This window comes from Eptatretus burgeri, chromosome 15, assembly GCF_056783735.1.
Source record: "Eptatretus burgeri isolate ZD-2024b chromosome 15, Ebu_testis_v1, whole genome shotgun sequence".
NCBI lineage: Eukaryota > Metazoa > Chordata > Myxini > Myxiniformes > Myxinidae > Eptatretus > Eptatretus burgeri.
Window position 1 is genome coordinate 50947134 of NC_140975.1, and position 17500 is coordinate 50964633.

Sequence of the window (17500 nt, forward strand, 5' to 3'; positions counted from 1 at the left end):
ACTTCGACTCTGACCAGGGATCTGAGATGAAGACTTAATTCCTTTGGTACCGGGTTTCTTCGGAGAATCCTTGGCTATCCCTGCTTGGATTTTGTGTCCAACGAGTGGTTGCTGAGAGTGACTCAAATGAGATTTGTTTCCTGCATAGTCTGTGAGAGTCATCTGTGGCTGTATGGACATGCGGCTCGATTTCCTGACGCTGGTCCTGCTCACCAGATTCTCTTCCTGAGGAAGCTTCTTGAGTGGAGGAGGCCAAAAGGCCGACCACATGCCAAGTGGTTGCAGCAAGTTGATTAGCATCTCATCGAGATGGGGATGGGCCTGGCATCTTCCTGGGAGATGGCCAGACAGAGGCCCCTGGAGTACCGGTGTAAAGTGGACGCAGTGATGCGCTGCTCCGGTGCATGTTCCCATACCTGACCTGACACAGGTCGCTCACTTGAATTTTTTTTTTCATTTATATATATTTTAATTTTTGGATGCTTTCCGATGGTTCTGTGATTTTTTTCCCCCAGTGTATCGGGTTTGATGTCCATCGGCACATAATTTCTGTGCTTGTCCTTTGTCCTGGGTTTCTCACCTGCATTTTGAATTTTTTTTTTTTTAATTCTTCATTTTCGTTTATTTATATTTTCATTTTTGGATGGTTTTGGATGATTCTGTCATTTTTCTCAGTATAGTGGCTTTGATGTCCATAGGCACTCAGAATTTCAGCTTTCTGTCACCTGGGACCAATATTTAGGTACCGTTCTTTAATATCAGTCAGTGAGTCAGTCAGTGAGTCAGTCAGTGAGTCAGTGAATCAGTGAGTCAGTGAGTCAGTGAGTCATTGGTGAGAAAGAGCTATACATATATTATATATATATATATATATATATATATATATATATACATATATATATATATATATATATATATATATATATATACATATATATATGTTGTTGCGGGCCAGGGACCGGTGGTGAGAACGACCGCGAGGTGGGGGAGGTTATGTCGTCTCCCAGCAGACTCCCCGGAATTGTAGGCCGTCGCTCTTGGACAATTCCGTGAGCCGACGGGTCGCTGAACCGACCGTGGAATGCCAATATCTAGACCGCGTAGCATAGGGTCTTTTTGTCTGGAACCAATTTACCGAAGTAACCACGCGGTCTCGGCTACCGGGGATCCACACCCTCGGCACGTCTTGCTCGAACCGGGTCACTCTACCGACTGTGGTAGAGTTCCAACTACCGACTACCAACTCCGGTTGGGGTGCAGTCGAGCAGAACTGCCAAAGCCGTGCTGGCTCGGACGAGCAGATTAACGGGAACAAAGACCCGGCTAAAACTCAGATCCGAACCATGCTGGACCAATGAAAGAAAGGACGGAAACGAACTGGGGACATTTCTAATAATGGTTTATTTACAATTGGAAGGACACAGAGCAAGAATTGTCGCGGAATATACAAGAAAGAATTCACAATGATCAGAAATAAACACTAAAGCAGTTCTAGTTAAGAGACGGCATCACACACGCAGACGAAAATCAAACAGGTGTTTTATTAGGACCCCCACAGCCAGGGAGAGAGACGAGCTGGGGTCGTGGTTCGGCGGGGTACCTACACGTTGGAGGGATGGGGTGCTCCGTGGTGCGGCACCTGCCAATGGCATGCAAACTGGCCCACAGTCAGATGTGTGGGGCTCGTGTCTGTGGAGGAACTTGAGAGGAGTAGTCGGAGTCCCAGGGCGGGGGTCAGGGTTGCGGACAGGACCCAGCAAAACTTCCACGAACGCCCCAGACTACAGCAACGAATGCCCCGTCTCCAATAAACCTCCAACGAACACCCTCGAATGCCACACGCAGAACTGAACTCCTTCTGAAGTGAACTGAAGTGAACTGAACTCAGACTCCAGCTCAGAACACATGACGCACACCAACCAACTCACTCCTCCAAAGAACTCCCCTCAAGACTCAAGATGGTGTCGTCTTTTTATGGACCTCCCCGAACGGGCCACCTTTTTCAAACATCCATTCTCAAACTGTTATTTTCCAACACTCAGACTCGAATGTCCATTCTCATGTTTCATTCCCAAAGACACTTTCTCAAACCACATCACCTCACCTGGGTTTCGACCAGATAGTCGTCGCCATTCCAGCATCCCAGCCAAAGCTAATAAAAAAAAACGTGCTTCCTGACCTCCCCCTCCCCTCGACGCTCCGGTAACTAATCTCAGCTGCTGGATCGCAGCGGTCCTCAGCCAACCGGGTGGTCGCCAAGAGAATGTGATTGGAGACACCGTGCTGGGGACAATAAATCAATAAATCAGACAGATCAGTGGTTGGAGTGGAGTTGATGTGCAGATCTGGCACAGTCTGAGTCAGGGGCAAAGTGAGTCCGGTCCTGAGAAAGTTCGCATGCAAACAGTTTGCATGCAGATCTGGTGTAGTCCGGTCCAGGGGAGGAGGCCTGGCATGGGGGCCGGGTGTGAACACCAGAGATGCTACGGAGCAGAATGTGAGGGGGGCTTCCCAACGCTACCAAGCGGAACGTGAGGGTGCTAAACAGGGCACTCCCTAACATGCCATGTGGAAGAGGCTTCCCTCACGTACTGGTGACGCAAAAGGCACCACGCGCGGCACTCCCAGAACTGTCAGGTAGAATGAGCACTGACCAAGCCAGTAGAACTGACTTCTTACATGTCTTTCACACACGAGCCGAGCCATAAAACCTTGCAGCGTTCAGTGCATACACCTCAGGGCTCAGGTGGTGTATGGCAGGGGCGAAGCTGTGTGGGTGAAGGGGGGTGCGGGTCTGGGACGAAACTTGGGGGGTATGGGGTAGGGGCAAAGCTGAGAGGGTAGAAGGGATGAAGTGAGAGGGAGCACGATGAGGGGGGAAGCTGAGATGGGATGGGATGAGTGGGAAGGCAGAGACAGGGTTGGACGAGGGGAAATCAGATGGGGGGGGGGAGGAGGGGACTGACATGTAGGGGTTTGACACTATGGAAGTAGTTTTCAAATCAAAAGCATTAAAAATTGCAAGTCCAAATGCAGTGTATTGATTAAATTGACGAAAGTATTTGAAATTAAAAGTTTCTCTCGTGACACACAACAAAGCCTGGGTGCTCTTGCAAAATGCATCGTTTTGCAAGATAATATTGTTACGGATTTCAGAATCCGGTCTGATGAATGCATCCACACATCCAGGTCCTCAGACAGTTATTTCCTTAAATGCATGTTCAGATTAGCCCCATCCTCATGTCTAATGGGATCTCAAATGTGATGCGTTGAGAAGGGTAAAGGATGGATCCCCTCTCTTATGGGAAGCTTTTTTCTTTACGACAGACACGTTCACACACATTTCTTTCACGAGCTCTGGAACCCACCCTCATTTTTCCTCAGCAACATTCTTTCACGAGCTCTGAAGCCCGCCCTCATTCTTCCTCAGTGGCAATCTTTCGTGAGCTCCGACGCCCGCCTTTTTTGAGAGCACACGGGTCGTCATGGTAACCGTGCCCCAGTGGGGCGAGGTGAGCTTGGGGCGGATAGCACCCTGTGGAGACGGCCCGGGGATATAGAAACCAGCGAGAGGTACGTTCTGAAGAGAAAAAGTCTGAAGAGAAAAGCGTGAGGAGAAAATCGTGAGGAGAAAAAGCGAAAGAGGAAAAAGAAAAAGCGAAAGGAGAGAGGAAAAAGCAAAGGGCGAGAGAAGCGAGCAAGAAGCGGGTGTCTGACCAGCGCCGACGAGACAATTCGCCCTTCCCAGTGCTTTGGCAAGTGAGTGTGCGGTGCGCGTGTGGGTGTGAGCAGCGCCGCCAACAAGTGAGGCACGGGTCGATCACCAACAACACCAGGGTCTAAACCCGTGACGGACGATCTCGGTGCCCTCCAGACTTTGACTGATGTTCAAGGCTGTTCTCGAGAGGGTGCACAGCAAAGCTGGGTGCTGGCGACGGACGTGACACGCACACACACATTTCAGGATGTTTTCGCCTCACGGACGACTTTCTGGTGAGCGAGACGATTCTCCCCCTCCCTCCCCCCTGATTGATCTGTTGGGTACCCTTGTCTGTGTGTAGCTGTAAGTCAACCCCCCCCCCCCCGATAAGCATCTGCACTTTCCTGGCATTTTGATTGATTTTGCTTTGAAATTCATTCTTGATTTACCTCAGAAAATAAAAAGTTCTTTTCATTTATTTATTTTATTATTAGTAAATCATTTGTCGACTTCCAACCTGTCCGTGTTTGTCCTTTCTTTCCATTGGTCTGGCATTTTCCGAGCTGAGATAGACTGGGAGGTAATTACCACAGATTTGACCAAAAAAAATCGGCGGCACGCACCAGCGCACACTACCCAGCCACGAAATTGTGCGATGGCACAGAAAGAAAATTTTGTGGGCAAGGTGGTACGGTGAGAGCACCAACACGTAGGCGATGGGAATTTGGGTTTTTAGAACCCCATAGTTTAACAAAGCCTCTTGGCAAGGTATAACCCCGGGGAAAGTTTAAAAGTGTAACAATATTAGCGTAGTTAGGATTGATGAAGACCCCTTCGCACCATCCACTGTCGGGATGAATCACCGGCTGCTGGACTTGCCCTCCTGTCAGACTCGAGAACGAGACTTGTCGCGAGGTAAGTGTAAGATTGCATGTAGTTCGGCTCTTCCTTCCCATGGAGCCTTGTGGGGATTGGGTACGAATTTGGCAATGGGGATAGTGGGATATAGGAGAAGGGATGTAGCGACGAATTGTAAAAGGAGGGGGGGGGTGCTAGGGTCGTGTATATGGGTGCGGACGAGGTGGGCCAACCTTGAGCTCTCTCTCCCGGCACCACCGCCACTGCCCCAGGTATGTGCACACCAGGGACTGGCTGACCATGTTGGTCGGACCTGGTGTTTGGCATTACCTGGATTACTTTTTTTTTTTTTGTACTGTTTGCTGTTCGCCTTGCTGTTTTGCTTTGTCTCGCCACTGCCACAGGACCATCAAGGCTGTTCACTCAAGACATCAAGACATCACTCATCTCACTTCACCATTTTCCCCGTGACCTGTGTTCCACCCACACCTGTTCTGTGGACTGCTACTTGCTGCAGCCTCATGCCAGGTGACACAGTTCCAGTTATCATGGTGGTTTTGTTTGTTTTATTTTGTTGAACTGCATTCACTGCAGCAGCATGCCACCACACTTATGGACTCCCCCTTTGTTGCACCCCCTTTGTACCAGCTTCATACCAGCTCCTTTACCTTGAAAATAAAAATAAAAAACTTTAAAATCAGCTTGACAGATTAAGGAGAAACTTCACTTACATGTTCCCAAATCCTTGGTGATACCAGAGTGTTCACTAATTATTTATAGGTCACATGGTCTAGCAGCCATATTGGTTTGACCAGAATCTTAAAAAAAAATCTTTCTCTTGAACCGCTTCATTGATCGATATGAAACGTCAGTTATGATCTAGTAGTCATGCGGATTGCGTAATATCCGTTTTGAATTTCAACCTCATCAGACGCATGGTTTGGCAACCAGAATTATTAAATATTTTGAATCTGGGTGCAGGGATTTAAATCAAACTTGGTGCAAATATGTATAATGATGTCATCATCTGGGCAGAGACATATCTGGTGACATCACAATGTCAAAGAGTGCCCTTCTAGTTTTGATGGTTTTTTTGGAGTGAAGAAAAGTTTTTTGGTGTTTTTTTGGAACAAGGAGGGGAAAAGGATAAAGTTGAGGGAATCGAAGTAACCTGTTTACTACCGCACCCTTCTCTTATAACACCCTCCCCGTAACCCCAATTGTGTGTGTGTGTGTGTGTGTGTGTGCGTGTGTGTGTGTGTGTGTGTGTGTGCGTGTGTGCGTGTGTGCATGTGTGTGTGTGTGTGCGTGCGTGTGTGTGTGTGTGTGAACTTTATTATTTTTTTTTCCAACGTGATTTGCATCTTGTGGTTATAAAGATGGACAAATTATGATGACCTTTCCAGACCTGGGTTTAAAAGGCTGCTTTTTATTTTTCATGTTACAGGTTTGTGAGGTTTATTTGTGGTTATGCGGCTGCGATTGCTGCTGTTTGCTTTTCACTCTGCTCGAGGCTGTTTAAACCTCAAGTCTCAGTGTGATGAACCCAGAGCTGGAGAGGGGTATGAGAGATGCAAACAAAATAATTTCTCCATGACCAGCTACTGCAAACTCTGGAAAGCACTGAAACTTTGGCTGTGAACTTGAGTTTTGAAATGTCGAATGTAGTGCCAAACTGCGTAGCTCTCACTCATTCGTGGATCTATTTATTTATTTTACATTGATTAAAGGGTCATTCATGGTGGAGCTTGCCTTAAAAATCACATGACCAACAAAGTCATTAATAGACATCAACTTGCTATTATATGAACTGCAAGGACATTAGTTGACAAAGGACCAACACATGGAATATGGGGTTATGAACTTTGGTACACCTACATTGTGAACCTGCAGGGGTTTAGTTGGCAACACTAACAGGCAAACCGGCTCACTCTTCCACCATCGACACTCCCAACCTCTTTTGTCGAGTATTTCAACGATGCTCATGGATTGGTATCGAAAGAAAGAACACGATTGTTATTCAACTGATAAATTTGGTTTTCCTCATTTATAGCTTTTCCATTTCAGCAATTCCCACCCCGAGTGCCCCTCTCTTGGCATGTTTATATTATGCTTGGACGGCCAACAGGGTCGAGCCAACACCCGGCCTGCCAGGCACTTATGAAAAGCTGGGGGGATGAAGAGAGACGCTTTTTATCCACCACGGTTACAACGAGCTGCACACAGCCGAGGTTTACCAGCGGGGTCTTCACGATATAAAGGCACCATGAGTGGGTAAGTATTGTTACAAATGTACTACATCAATAATAAGGACGATTGATTATCTGATATTGTGGTTGAAAAGCATTGTGATATCCACCTAAAGGGTTGATGCTCATAATAATTGCAAATCTCAAGAAACCTCTTATAATTCCCTTTTCGGAAATTTACTTCCATCTTGTCCGTTGTGATCGGAATCGAGTATTTATTGGATTTACAAATTTCTGATTATTTTACTGTTAACGTCATTCATAACTTTTCCTGCATTATTTCAAACATCAATTGTCTTCAAAACTCCCTTAATTAAGTGATAGGAGCTCCCTTATGTTAAAAAACCCATCCTACTATAAAATCATTGTGTGTATCCCCACAATTATTACATTTGACAAAAAAGTGGACGGAGCTTATGTTTTCACCCCTGTCTTGTTGGGTCACCGAAATAGGTGACCCTCATTGTCAGTAATTGGGTCGCCGAAATAGGTGACCCTTATTGTCAGTAATTCTGTCTTTGTTTGGATATTTGTTTGGATGTTTGTTCGTTTGTCATCAGCATAATTGGTAGTAAACGTGGGCGGATTTTGACCAAACTCAGGTGGTAGATGCATCTTATGACCTAGTGCTTTGGAAATTGTGATGGTTGCTAGGGACGCTTTGGTTCCCTAGCAACAACCGAAAAACCTTCAAAATCGGTACCGTTCCCGCGAAATCAATTCCGAAAGCCATTATCCCACGTAGGGTTATGAAATTTAGCATGAATGATCTACCGGTGATGCTCTATCAAATTTATTCCGTTTTTGTGATATATGGAATACTTTACCTGCAGCGCCCCCTACAATTAGGGTATGCGCGAAAATTGGCGAAAATTGAAGGCCCCCTAGCGACCAGGTGAGTGCATCGATACGAATGAAACTTTGCAGGTTCATGGTACTCAATGAGTACTACAACTTTGCCTCAGGACATATTGACCGATTTCGCTTAGGTCAGGGGTCAAAGGTCATTTAGTGCAAAAATAGATAATATGCGAGAGCTGGAGGTGCCTTCGCACCAAATGCTATTCCTCCTTGGGTTATTGTCGGATGGTCATGAAAATTCACACTAATCGTCTGGAATACATTGTGCACAAACTATCGAGCCGGATTTTCTATTTAGATCTTTGTTCACCCACTGCACCCCCTCGAACTTTGGGGATTTCCGATTTCAAACCGCATTTTCAGTACTTTTCATTCAAATACCGAGTAGTCATCAGTTGATGGAACTGGATGAGATTTGATATGCATTATCTTAAGGTGATTCTCTATCCGCTACATGACATCCATTTTGCATGACATATCAATTAGAAAATATCAAAAGGCACCAGTTCACCACTTGCTTGATATGTGCACCAAATTTCTTAAATATATCTTGAGGGGATTTGTAGTTAATCTCTGGAAACGAAATGTGACGGACGGACGGCCGGACGGACGGACGGAACCTATTTCTATATCCCCCGCCAACTTCGTTGGTTGGCGGGGGATAAAAATGATTTCATTCGCATTCGGCCCTCTATGGCTGTTTCAAAATAAAAGAGTGCACCCCCATCTCACGTCGTTACGCACTCCTGCCCTTGATCTTTTCAACTCCCCATGAATCCTCCATCACCCAACCCCATTCCTTGTGGGATACTGTGATTGTTCCCCTCCTAAGTCGCTATCCTATGTTCAAGTTCATTTTTGTCCTTGCCTATTCTCTCCAACTGTGGCCCCAACATCAGTACGTTGCCATTTTTCCCTCTTTTCTCCTCGCTCTTTCGCTCTTTCTCTTTATCGTCTTCCATCATGTTAGTTGAATGACGTCATGTATTTTTTTCGTGGAGGTCAAGGTTTATGGAAGAACTAGAACTAGAACACTGAACAGATCAGGATGCCGAATACAACAAAAGGAACAGTCGAGAGAGGGTGGAAACACCAACACCAGGTTGACAGACAAAAATCGAGGGAGACTCAGACAAATGATGGGTGTGTGAAGGAATAAGCGGTCGTGAAGGATGCATGGGGTGAACAAGATGGGTACAAAAAGAAACTCACAGAATGGAAAAACTGGAAATTTGGAAGGAGGTGGGCTTGGTGGTGGGGCAGGGTGGGGGTTTTACTGGGGTAGAGAAGATCATGATTTTGAGTGGGGCATGATCTGAGATGGTGGTGAAAAGTTGTCTTGAAGACCCTAAGGGGAGGATGAGATTGAAGAGAATGTGTAAATTGGTTCCGCAGGTGGGAAAAAGAGGAACAAGTGAGTGGAGGCAAGCAGTAATTCAGGATTTGGGGAATTTCACCAGAAGGGGGGTTGATGCTGGACCATGTGTGCCCTGCAGATACCTGGGGGGTGGGAGAGGTGGACAAAGCAAGGAAAAAAAAAGACGGTGCAAGACCACAAAGAGGTGTCAGAGAACAAGCTTTAGTGTTATTGTTATAATGTTTTGTGGCTTTGTAACAAAGTGTTTTTTTTTTTTTAAACCTTTTTATAAAATAAGGCTGCTCTGCTCTCAACTTAGCTCCAAACTCATAAAATCAATGGAATGACCAGGCATTCTGGCCATGTGGCCAAGGTTGTATGTGTTTTTGTATGACAATGAGCCTTGCTCTTTCGGCCAAGATTCATGTGTATAAGTTTGACAACTTTTGTTTGACCATGTACTTTGGTCTTGTGGCTGAAGTACATTTCCTTAGCTATGTGATAATACTAGTTGATTTTGTTTTTAAAACTTTTTATAAAATAGAAATGATGACAAATGAGCCAGAAACGCATCCATGGATTGATTTCTTTTCCCCCAGGGGGTGGGCTCACAATCCTGCCAAAAATCTCTTCGAAAGTCATTGAGGCTGACTGATGTTGTGGTTGGCAGTGTAGCAGTGGAGAAGACTTCACAGACTGTGTTGTTTTTGTGTTTGTTTCAATGACTTCATCTGAGCTAGTCTGCCGTTTAATAGTGTTATATATTATTACATTCTATGTTATTGCTAGCATTATTAATTTGATGTTTATTCCAAATTATTCCACACTCTCCCTCAAAATGCAACAGCTTGACACAAAGTGATGCACCACAACATACCACCTCATCAATATATGCATCATGTATTTTTATATATATATATATATATATATATATATATATATATATATATATATATATATATATAATATTGTTGCAGTTCTGCAAAACCGTATGCCTCCAAGGCAATCACACCCAACATACAGTGGTCCCCAGGCAGTTATTTCATTAGGATTCGTGTACTTAGTCCTTCCCTCATGTCTAGTGGGTTAACGGGACGAGTTGCATTGCATGGGACTCGTTTTTCGGTCTAATAAATATATCTTTGATCCGTACCCTTTCCTTTGAGCCATAATACACAAACAAGCAAGCAAGCACACATGCCATTCAACAGACAATTGTTTAGTAGGCACACTGCGTTGCCTCCCGTGGCTCAGATCATCTCCGTTGCACACAAGACAGCCTTCCCCAGGAATTTCCATGCCATTTTCCATTCAAATCTGCGTGCCAATTCCCAGCTGGCACCTCACCTTAACCCACACCTCACTCACCAAATCTCACCACTTTGACCACAAATGCCTCCCACACACAGGATAAAATACTCCCGTGCCCTCTCGTACCTCTGCATTGCTACAATTCGCCACTCTATTTCGAGCATCACGCGGTGTTGGCCATTGTCCTTGGTGCTGTGCAATGCTTGACCATGCTACAGACGCTATATAGGTCCACCGCATCTCACTGGGAATGCCCCGGGTGAGTGTCCAGAATTATTAAAGCCCCCATTCAGTCATCAGACCATGGCAAGACAATAAGCAATGAGGAGGGGTCGTGTGAAGGGCGATCGGGGAGTTTAGGTCAGGTCCCGGATGTGAATTTTGGCTCGTGAAGGAGCCCGTGGGTGGCGGAGAAAGTCCGCTACCATCCAACATACAGGCTACACTCGGTGCACGTTTGGGGCCGGGGTGCCGGCTCATGGAGCATGCTCGCCATGTTAAGTCAGGAGCTCCGAACCGTGCTGAAGCCGATGGGCATCTGAGCCGGTTTCCGGTCCCGGAGCCTGGCAGGGCGTGGCTTGTCATTGTGGCCCAATAGAGGAGCGGGATTTGGGCCATAGCGCATTGCTTTGCGGTCCTCACCCCATCCTTCACCTGGGGCTTATAAACGGGGGTAGCGTGGAGCCGATGAAAAAGCTTCTTCGAGAACATTATCTGTGTGACTGCCGTCCTTCGAGAGCATGCAGTAGACTCTCTGCTGTGCTGCCGACGTGCTGCCACCCACACAAAGCCAGACAGGCTCACGAGCGGCCACAGAGGGTGAACCAGTGTGGAGCGCATGTTGTCACGAGTTCCGGCGAATAAACAGGCAGGAGATAACGCTCCATATCACGAGGTTGGAACGCTCAGGCGGAGCGTCCCACGAGGTACACGCTTACACATACAGACCTTTACACGGTTAGGTTAGGGATCTTCCTTCTCACACATCTATTCTTCTCTCTCTCTCTCTCTCTCTCTCTCTCTCTCTCTCTCTCTCTCTCTCTCTCTCTCTCTCTCTCTCTCTCTCTCTCTCTCTCTCTCTCTCTCTCTCTCTCTCTCTCTCTCTCTCTCTCTCTCTCTCTCTCTCTCTCTACACCACTCTATCCTGTCTACAGTGGACGCACAAAGAAGAATGCGTTACTAATTCGCAATCATATTTTCCTCTGCCATGACATCACATCCCTCATCCCTCACGCCGCATACATCCTAACTCCCACTGCCACACCATAGACACCAGTATCTTTCCACCTACCTTCCCCTAAGCGTCCTGGGCCGAGTTGGTCAGCCGACCGCATCAGGTATTTAGAGGGTGCTCATCTTCACCTTCCTCTCACTTTCATGGCTATCTAACTTTCCGTGTGTGTGTGTGTGTGTGTGTGTGTGTGTGTGTGTGTGTGTGTGTGTGTGTGTGTGTGTGATAGCACCTGTCCTAGATTACGATTGGAGAAGATAGTCAGGATAATCCAGCTCTGTGTCCTCTTTTGCAAGTTGTCTTTTGCCACACCCCACAAATTCCTTGCTATCCCCTGATGTACATCAAAATAAAATCCCATTCACTGTGCCACATACCTTTCCTCGCTTCGTTGTAAATAAATGTGTTGTACAGAAATGTTCCCAGCTCGTTTTCCTGTTTTCTTCCATTGGTCGGGCATGGCCCACACCCTAGTTTAGCCTGGACATTATTCTCCAATGATCTGTTTCCTAGCCGGTACGTGCTTGGCAGTTCCGCTCGACTGCATCTGATTTGGTAAGGTGATCCGGTTTAATCAAGTGCGTACTGAGGGTATGTACCCGGGCAATTCGATCACGTGACCTTTAGGTAAACGGGATTAGACGGAGGACCCAAAGTCACGTGGTCGAGTTATTGGTGTTCACGGTCGATTGGCGACCCGCCACGTCACAAAGTTATTACAATACTTACCCACTCATGGTGCCTTTATGAAGTGAAGACCCCGCTGTAAACCTCAGTTGTGTACAGCTCGCTGTAACTGTGGGGGATAAAAAGCGTCTCTCTTCATCCTCCGAGCTTTTCATAAGTGTATGTATATATTTATATATATATATATATATATATATATATATATATATATATATATATATATATATATATTTTGAACCCTTCTCATAGTTCCTCCACAACTATAAAGACGTTCACACATAGTGCACACATGAGAATCCCAATGCCACACACCCCCTCCAGCTACTGGACCAGTTCCATCACTTATTGGCCGAATCATCAGCGATAGCACAGACAGCAATGCATACCAGTGAGGATCCCAACCATGTACCATGTGCAAACGTCAAAAGCAGTCAACATAAAAATAAAGAAAGACCCACCCACGTCTCTCACCTGTGAATGAAGGGAATAGCCAATCAACTCTCACCTGATCAAGTAAACCCAGGTAGTTAGGATTATATAAATAATTGATACCTCCCACACTCCTCTCGCCGAAGAAGCTGCACAAACCAACCCAAGAAGGTCTTCACAAGGTTCCTCCACAACTATAAAGACATTCACAAATTGTACACATATAAGAATCTGAATGCTTACCTTGTGTAGGCCTTCTTTGTTTCCTCCATTACTGATATTCCTCCATTACTGGTAACTCTGATGTTGTTATCAGTAATATTTTCACGAAACGATTTACTTTACCATGGTCTATTATATGATAGTATTTTTGTATGGGTCTCACTATAAGAGTTTAAATTTTATTATGATAATTTTTTTGGACTTGGATCAGGAGAATCATTTGTTCTTGGCAGAATTAGATAAAACCAAATGTTAATGCTGTTTACTATTTAAGGTTATTTATCTAAAAGTCTTGTTGAATGAATCATTGATTGGGCTGATAAGATGGCCTAGAGGTATGTGTAAGTTGCCTCTCAGCTGTCTAACCTGGGTTTGAATCCTGACCCAACTATAAACTGTCATCCTGGTGTTTCACAGGCAGGGTGATTCATCAATGTGTGTGCCGTCCTTCGGATGGATGTTAAATGGGAATCCTGTCTGCCAGCATTAGTTGGTGGATGTTAAAGATCCTGTGGTGTCTTTCGTGAAGTGGAGGAGAGCTAGCACGAGAACCATGAACAAATTACAAATTCCTGTCCTGACCTACAGGAGGCACCGCATCAACGGCACAGCTGTGCTCTCAGTCAATGATGCTACTCTACAGCCATGTGCTTCACAAAAGAAAATGAATCATTGATTTAAGCATGATTTGTCCTTTATAAGAGTACATCCCATTTGATAAATATGAGCACATACCCGTAGTGTACATATTTTAGTATACTAGCGGGGTGTGCTCACACATTGTAAGCAATAATGAACCGTGCTTCTCTATTGTCTTGGGTTGCTCATCTGCATTTAATTTTTCATTTATGTTTTTTTTCATTTATTTATATTTTCACTTACGGATGCTTTACCATGGTTTTGTGATTTTTCCCAGTGTATTGGCTTACATGTCTGTCGGCACACAAAATTACCATGCTTCTCCATTGTCATGGGTCGCTCACCTGCATTTATTTTTTTCATTTGTTTATATATTTTTATTTATTATTTTTGTATTGTCGAGGCTTTTTGACATTGTCGAGGATCAAATGAGAGCTAACACACAATGCACAACAAGGGGGGCATGAAACAAGAGGGGCGGGAGAGGGAAGGACAAAACGGTGGGGAACAGAGACATTTGGAGATCTGTGGAAGGGAGAGGGGTGGGGCGGGGAACAGGGTTTATTCAAACGTGCAGTTGTACCCCTTTTGAGCAGTTGTAAATTCAAAATGTGCAGTTGTCAATTTGTTCTTTGTTTGAATTTGCATGGCTTGGGTGTCATAAACTCGGAAGGAACCACAATAGACGTCACTGATAGTCTGATAGCTGACCAAAACTTATTTTTTTTATTCACCTTACAATATAATGCAATCATACATATTACATTAATCATAATATATGACATAGACTACCACATTTCACATTACAAATTATATCTTAAACAGTGAGGATTATCAAACGTATTTACAGTAGATGTGAAACCACAAGTGCATGCTCATAGTCACACAAAGAACAAAATCATAAACCTGAGCCTGAGGTTGACTATGACTAACATTAGAACCAAGTTTCAGGTAAGTCCAACTCGCTCGCTGTCTTTGGCATGAGTAAGATTAAACAAAATCTGTAGAACTTAACGAAAATGAACATTTGAACCTGTCCAAGTAAGCAAAACTGTAAGAAGTTAGAATTTCTTGACCTTCTTAGGTGGTACCTCCACCTCGTCAGGCTCGTCATCCTCTACTTTGTGTTCTGCTTCTGTGAAAACTCCCTTGAAGTGAACTTGAAACTTTGCTTTGTCATGGCTTTTGTTTCTGCGTGCCTTTGATGACAGCCAAATCATAACCGCCTCCCTTGGATCAAATGCGTCTAATGGTGGCATGTTGTAATGTATGTACAAATACAGATTTTCCGTCTCCACTAATATTCTTGATCTTTCACATGTTTTCATAGCATTGCTGCTTCTTATAAGACGCTCAACATCTGCTGAATGAGGCTTGGCAGCCACAACTTTGCTTAATGCCTTCACCAGATTTGGAAACAGTTCTTTAGACACCAGATACTTTACCAGCTTGTTGAGAGTTAAGTCTTTTCCTTGTCCAGAAGACACAACATCTTGGTATTCCATACCGAGTTCCTCAAGGTCCAAATTTGGACATATCAGCTGATGAACAGCCTTGATGTCAGTCAGCATCTTGTAGCTTCAAGAAGGGCACCAGTACCTCCATCATGTGCTTGTCAATGTCACTGTCAAACGCCGTCGTGCTCGGCTGCTTCACAGCCTCCATTTTTTCCCGCCCCTGCCTCGCATCAGAGTTTGTGCAGTTGTAAATTTTCCTTGGAATAAACCCTGGCAGGGAACATGGGGTAAACAAGATGGACATTACAGGGACTTTCAGGAAGGAAAGCAGGGAATTTGAAGGAGGTGGGTTTGTAGTGGATTAACGGAGGTAGAAAAGATTGAGGTTTTGGATGGGAGAAGATAAGAGGTGATGGTGTACAGCTGTTTTGAAAGCCTGGAGGGAAGAATGGAATTGAAGATATGGGATTGAATTTACAGATGCATTCCGATGGTTCTGTGATTTTTCCTGGTGTATCAGCTTCGATGTCTATGAGCACGCAAAATTACCGTGCTTCTCCATTGCCTCGGGTCACTCACCTGCATTTTTTAAAATTTATTTATATTTTCATTTGCCGACACTTTCTGTCGGTTCTGATTTTTCTCAGGGTATCAGCTTCAATGTTCATCAGCACGTAAAATTTCAGCCTTCTCCGTCACCCGGAAGGTACTGATCTTTAATATCAGTCAGTGAGTCAGTGGTTAGAATGAGCCTTATATAAATTAGATTACAAGGAACACAAAAAAGGAGAAACTAGTATTTTTGTAAACACCTTGCGAACAATTTTTCAATAAGGAATTGCATCCTGTTCATTATAGAAGGAAAAGGTTTGAGTCGTGGCAGAAAAGATAATTCAAAACATTTTCTTTGGCATTACATAAAAAGTAACTTTTTTGCAAAGGTTGGGGGGGGGGGGAGGTGGGTGATGCTTGGGTTGTTCATGATGTTATATGATCAAGAGTCCCTCGCTCAATGGATAATACTCCAACACAATTATCTTGATTTTGAAAATTCCAACTCTTCCATGAACCTTTGTGGAGAAAAACGAATTGCTATGGTGTTGGTTGGATAGATCACATCTTTTTTTGTTTACCTAATTTGGTAATCTCATGGAAGAGCTTGGCTTCTGTACATAAACAAGGACAAATGTGTCCAAGAGCCGCATCCTAAAGGTTTTGTCTTCACCAGAATAAGAACAAGAACAAGAAGAAGAAGAAGAAGAAAGAAGAAGAAAAAACAACAACAACTTCTGATATTTCGTCACGTGCCTTGACGGAGCCAATAGCGAGACCCGCCTTGGACGAGCGTCGTTCATGACGAGAAAATAGTGTATATTACGAAATTACAATGCATAAAATGGAATAAACTTTAAATAGTAACATGAACTTTTCGAAACTTTAAAGCAAATGTCCGAATATATTTAAAAGTTCATGATAGATGCTCTCAAAAGGCACCCTCGATGCGAGGATGTGTACAGGTGTTTAGTATTTAAGGAGATCCGGATCCTCGATATAAAAGAGCCGAGTCCGAAAGGTTTTGGCTGAAGAAGAAGAAGAAGACCAAGAAGACCAAGAAGACCAAGAAGACCAAGAAGACCAAGCTCTTTTAGAGCATGCGAGACGTGGCTGAAAAGAATAGTTGGAAACAAGATTGCCAATAGATCATTTTCATTTAATCCCCCTCAAAAATCAACTACATTTGGTGTATTATAACATTTTTGTCATGTTCTCCTCTTCCACAGGTGGGGTCGAATGCACTCGCTGATCTTTGCCATAATACAGGTCACTCTGTTGTCTCGTGGTCACTGCAATTCAAAGCTGCCATGCGTTGCACCCTGCAACTGCTCTGAGCTCACCAGAGCTGGTGGTTCTACTGCAGATTGTCACAATAGAAGGCTTACTTCCATCCCAGTGGGCTTGCCAGGAGATACACGTGTCCTACGACTTGGTAAGACTCTTATCACAGTCCGTGGTTCAATTAATATTCATACATACATACATACTAATAAAAGTCAGTGTGTGTGTGCGCACGCGCATGCTTGTATGTCAATCAGTGTGTCAGTGTGTCTCCTCCATAACTCCAAAACTATAAAACCGAGCAGCCTGAAACTTTGCATGCTGACGAAGAAAACTCTAAGGAAGTACAGGACTGAAAATTGGGTGTTTGAGTTAATTAAAACACCCTTTTGGAGGTAATTAACGGCCTATTTAATTATATCCTTTACCAGGCACATCCTCAGTCACCGCTCTCTTTGAGGTCTTCAGGCGTATCCTCGGTAACCTCGCTGGGGTCCGAAGGCACCATGTTTTTTGGGCTGATCAATGTTGCCCTGACTTGGAACAGGTCACAACGATTTCTAAACTATAAAGTTTTTGTTTCACTTTGCTCACTCATATTATCAAATGCCTGTTCATCATAGCTGCGAATCGCTAGGTACATTTCAATGCTTATAAACGCCC

At 44.5% G+C, this 17500-nt stretch overlaps 2 protein-coding genes across 4 annotated transcripts in view; one reads left to right on the forward strand and one right to left on the reverse strand.

Annotated features, from left to right (window-relative positions):
* DRC5 (dynein regulatory complex subunit 5) overlaps positions 1-3486 on the reverse strand; it is a 13359-nt gene extending 9873 nt beyond the window's left edge. Inside the window, exon 1 of the mRNA XM_085855855.1 lies at positions 3369-3486. The gene's annotated coding sequence lies outside the window, so the exon portion shown is untranslated. The remainder of the gene's footprint in view (positions 1-3368) is intronic.
* LOC147012147 (uncharacterized) overlaps positions 3433-17500 on the forward strand; it is a 29741-nt gene continuing 15673 nt past the window's right edge. Inside the window, exons 1-3 of one of the 3 annotated variants that reach the window (XM_085855859.1) lie at positions 3433-5086; positions 6006-6832; positions 16783-16988. In XM_085855859.1, coding sequence (XP_085711985.1) covers positions 6735-6832; positions 16783-16988 — 304 coding nt within the window. In that variant the 5' untranslated portion in view covers positions 3433-5086; positions 6006-6734. Of the gene's footprint in view, positions 6833-16782; positions 16989-17500 lie in introns of all 3 variants that reach the window. The other 2 variants (XM_085855858.1, XM_085855860.1) reach the window with 2 other exon arrangements.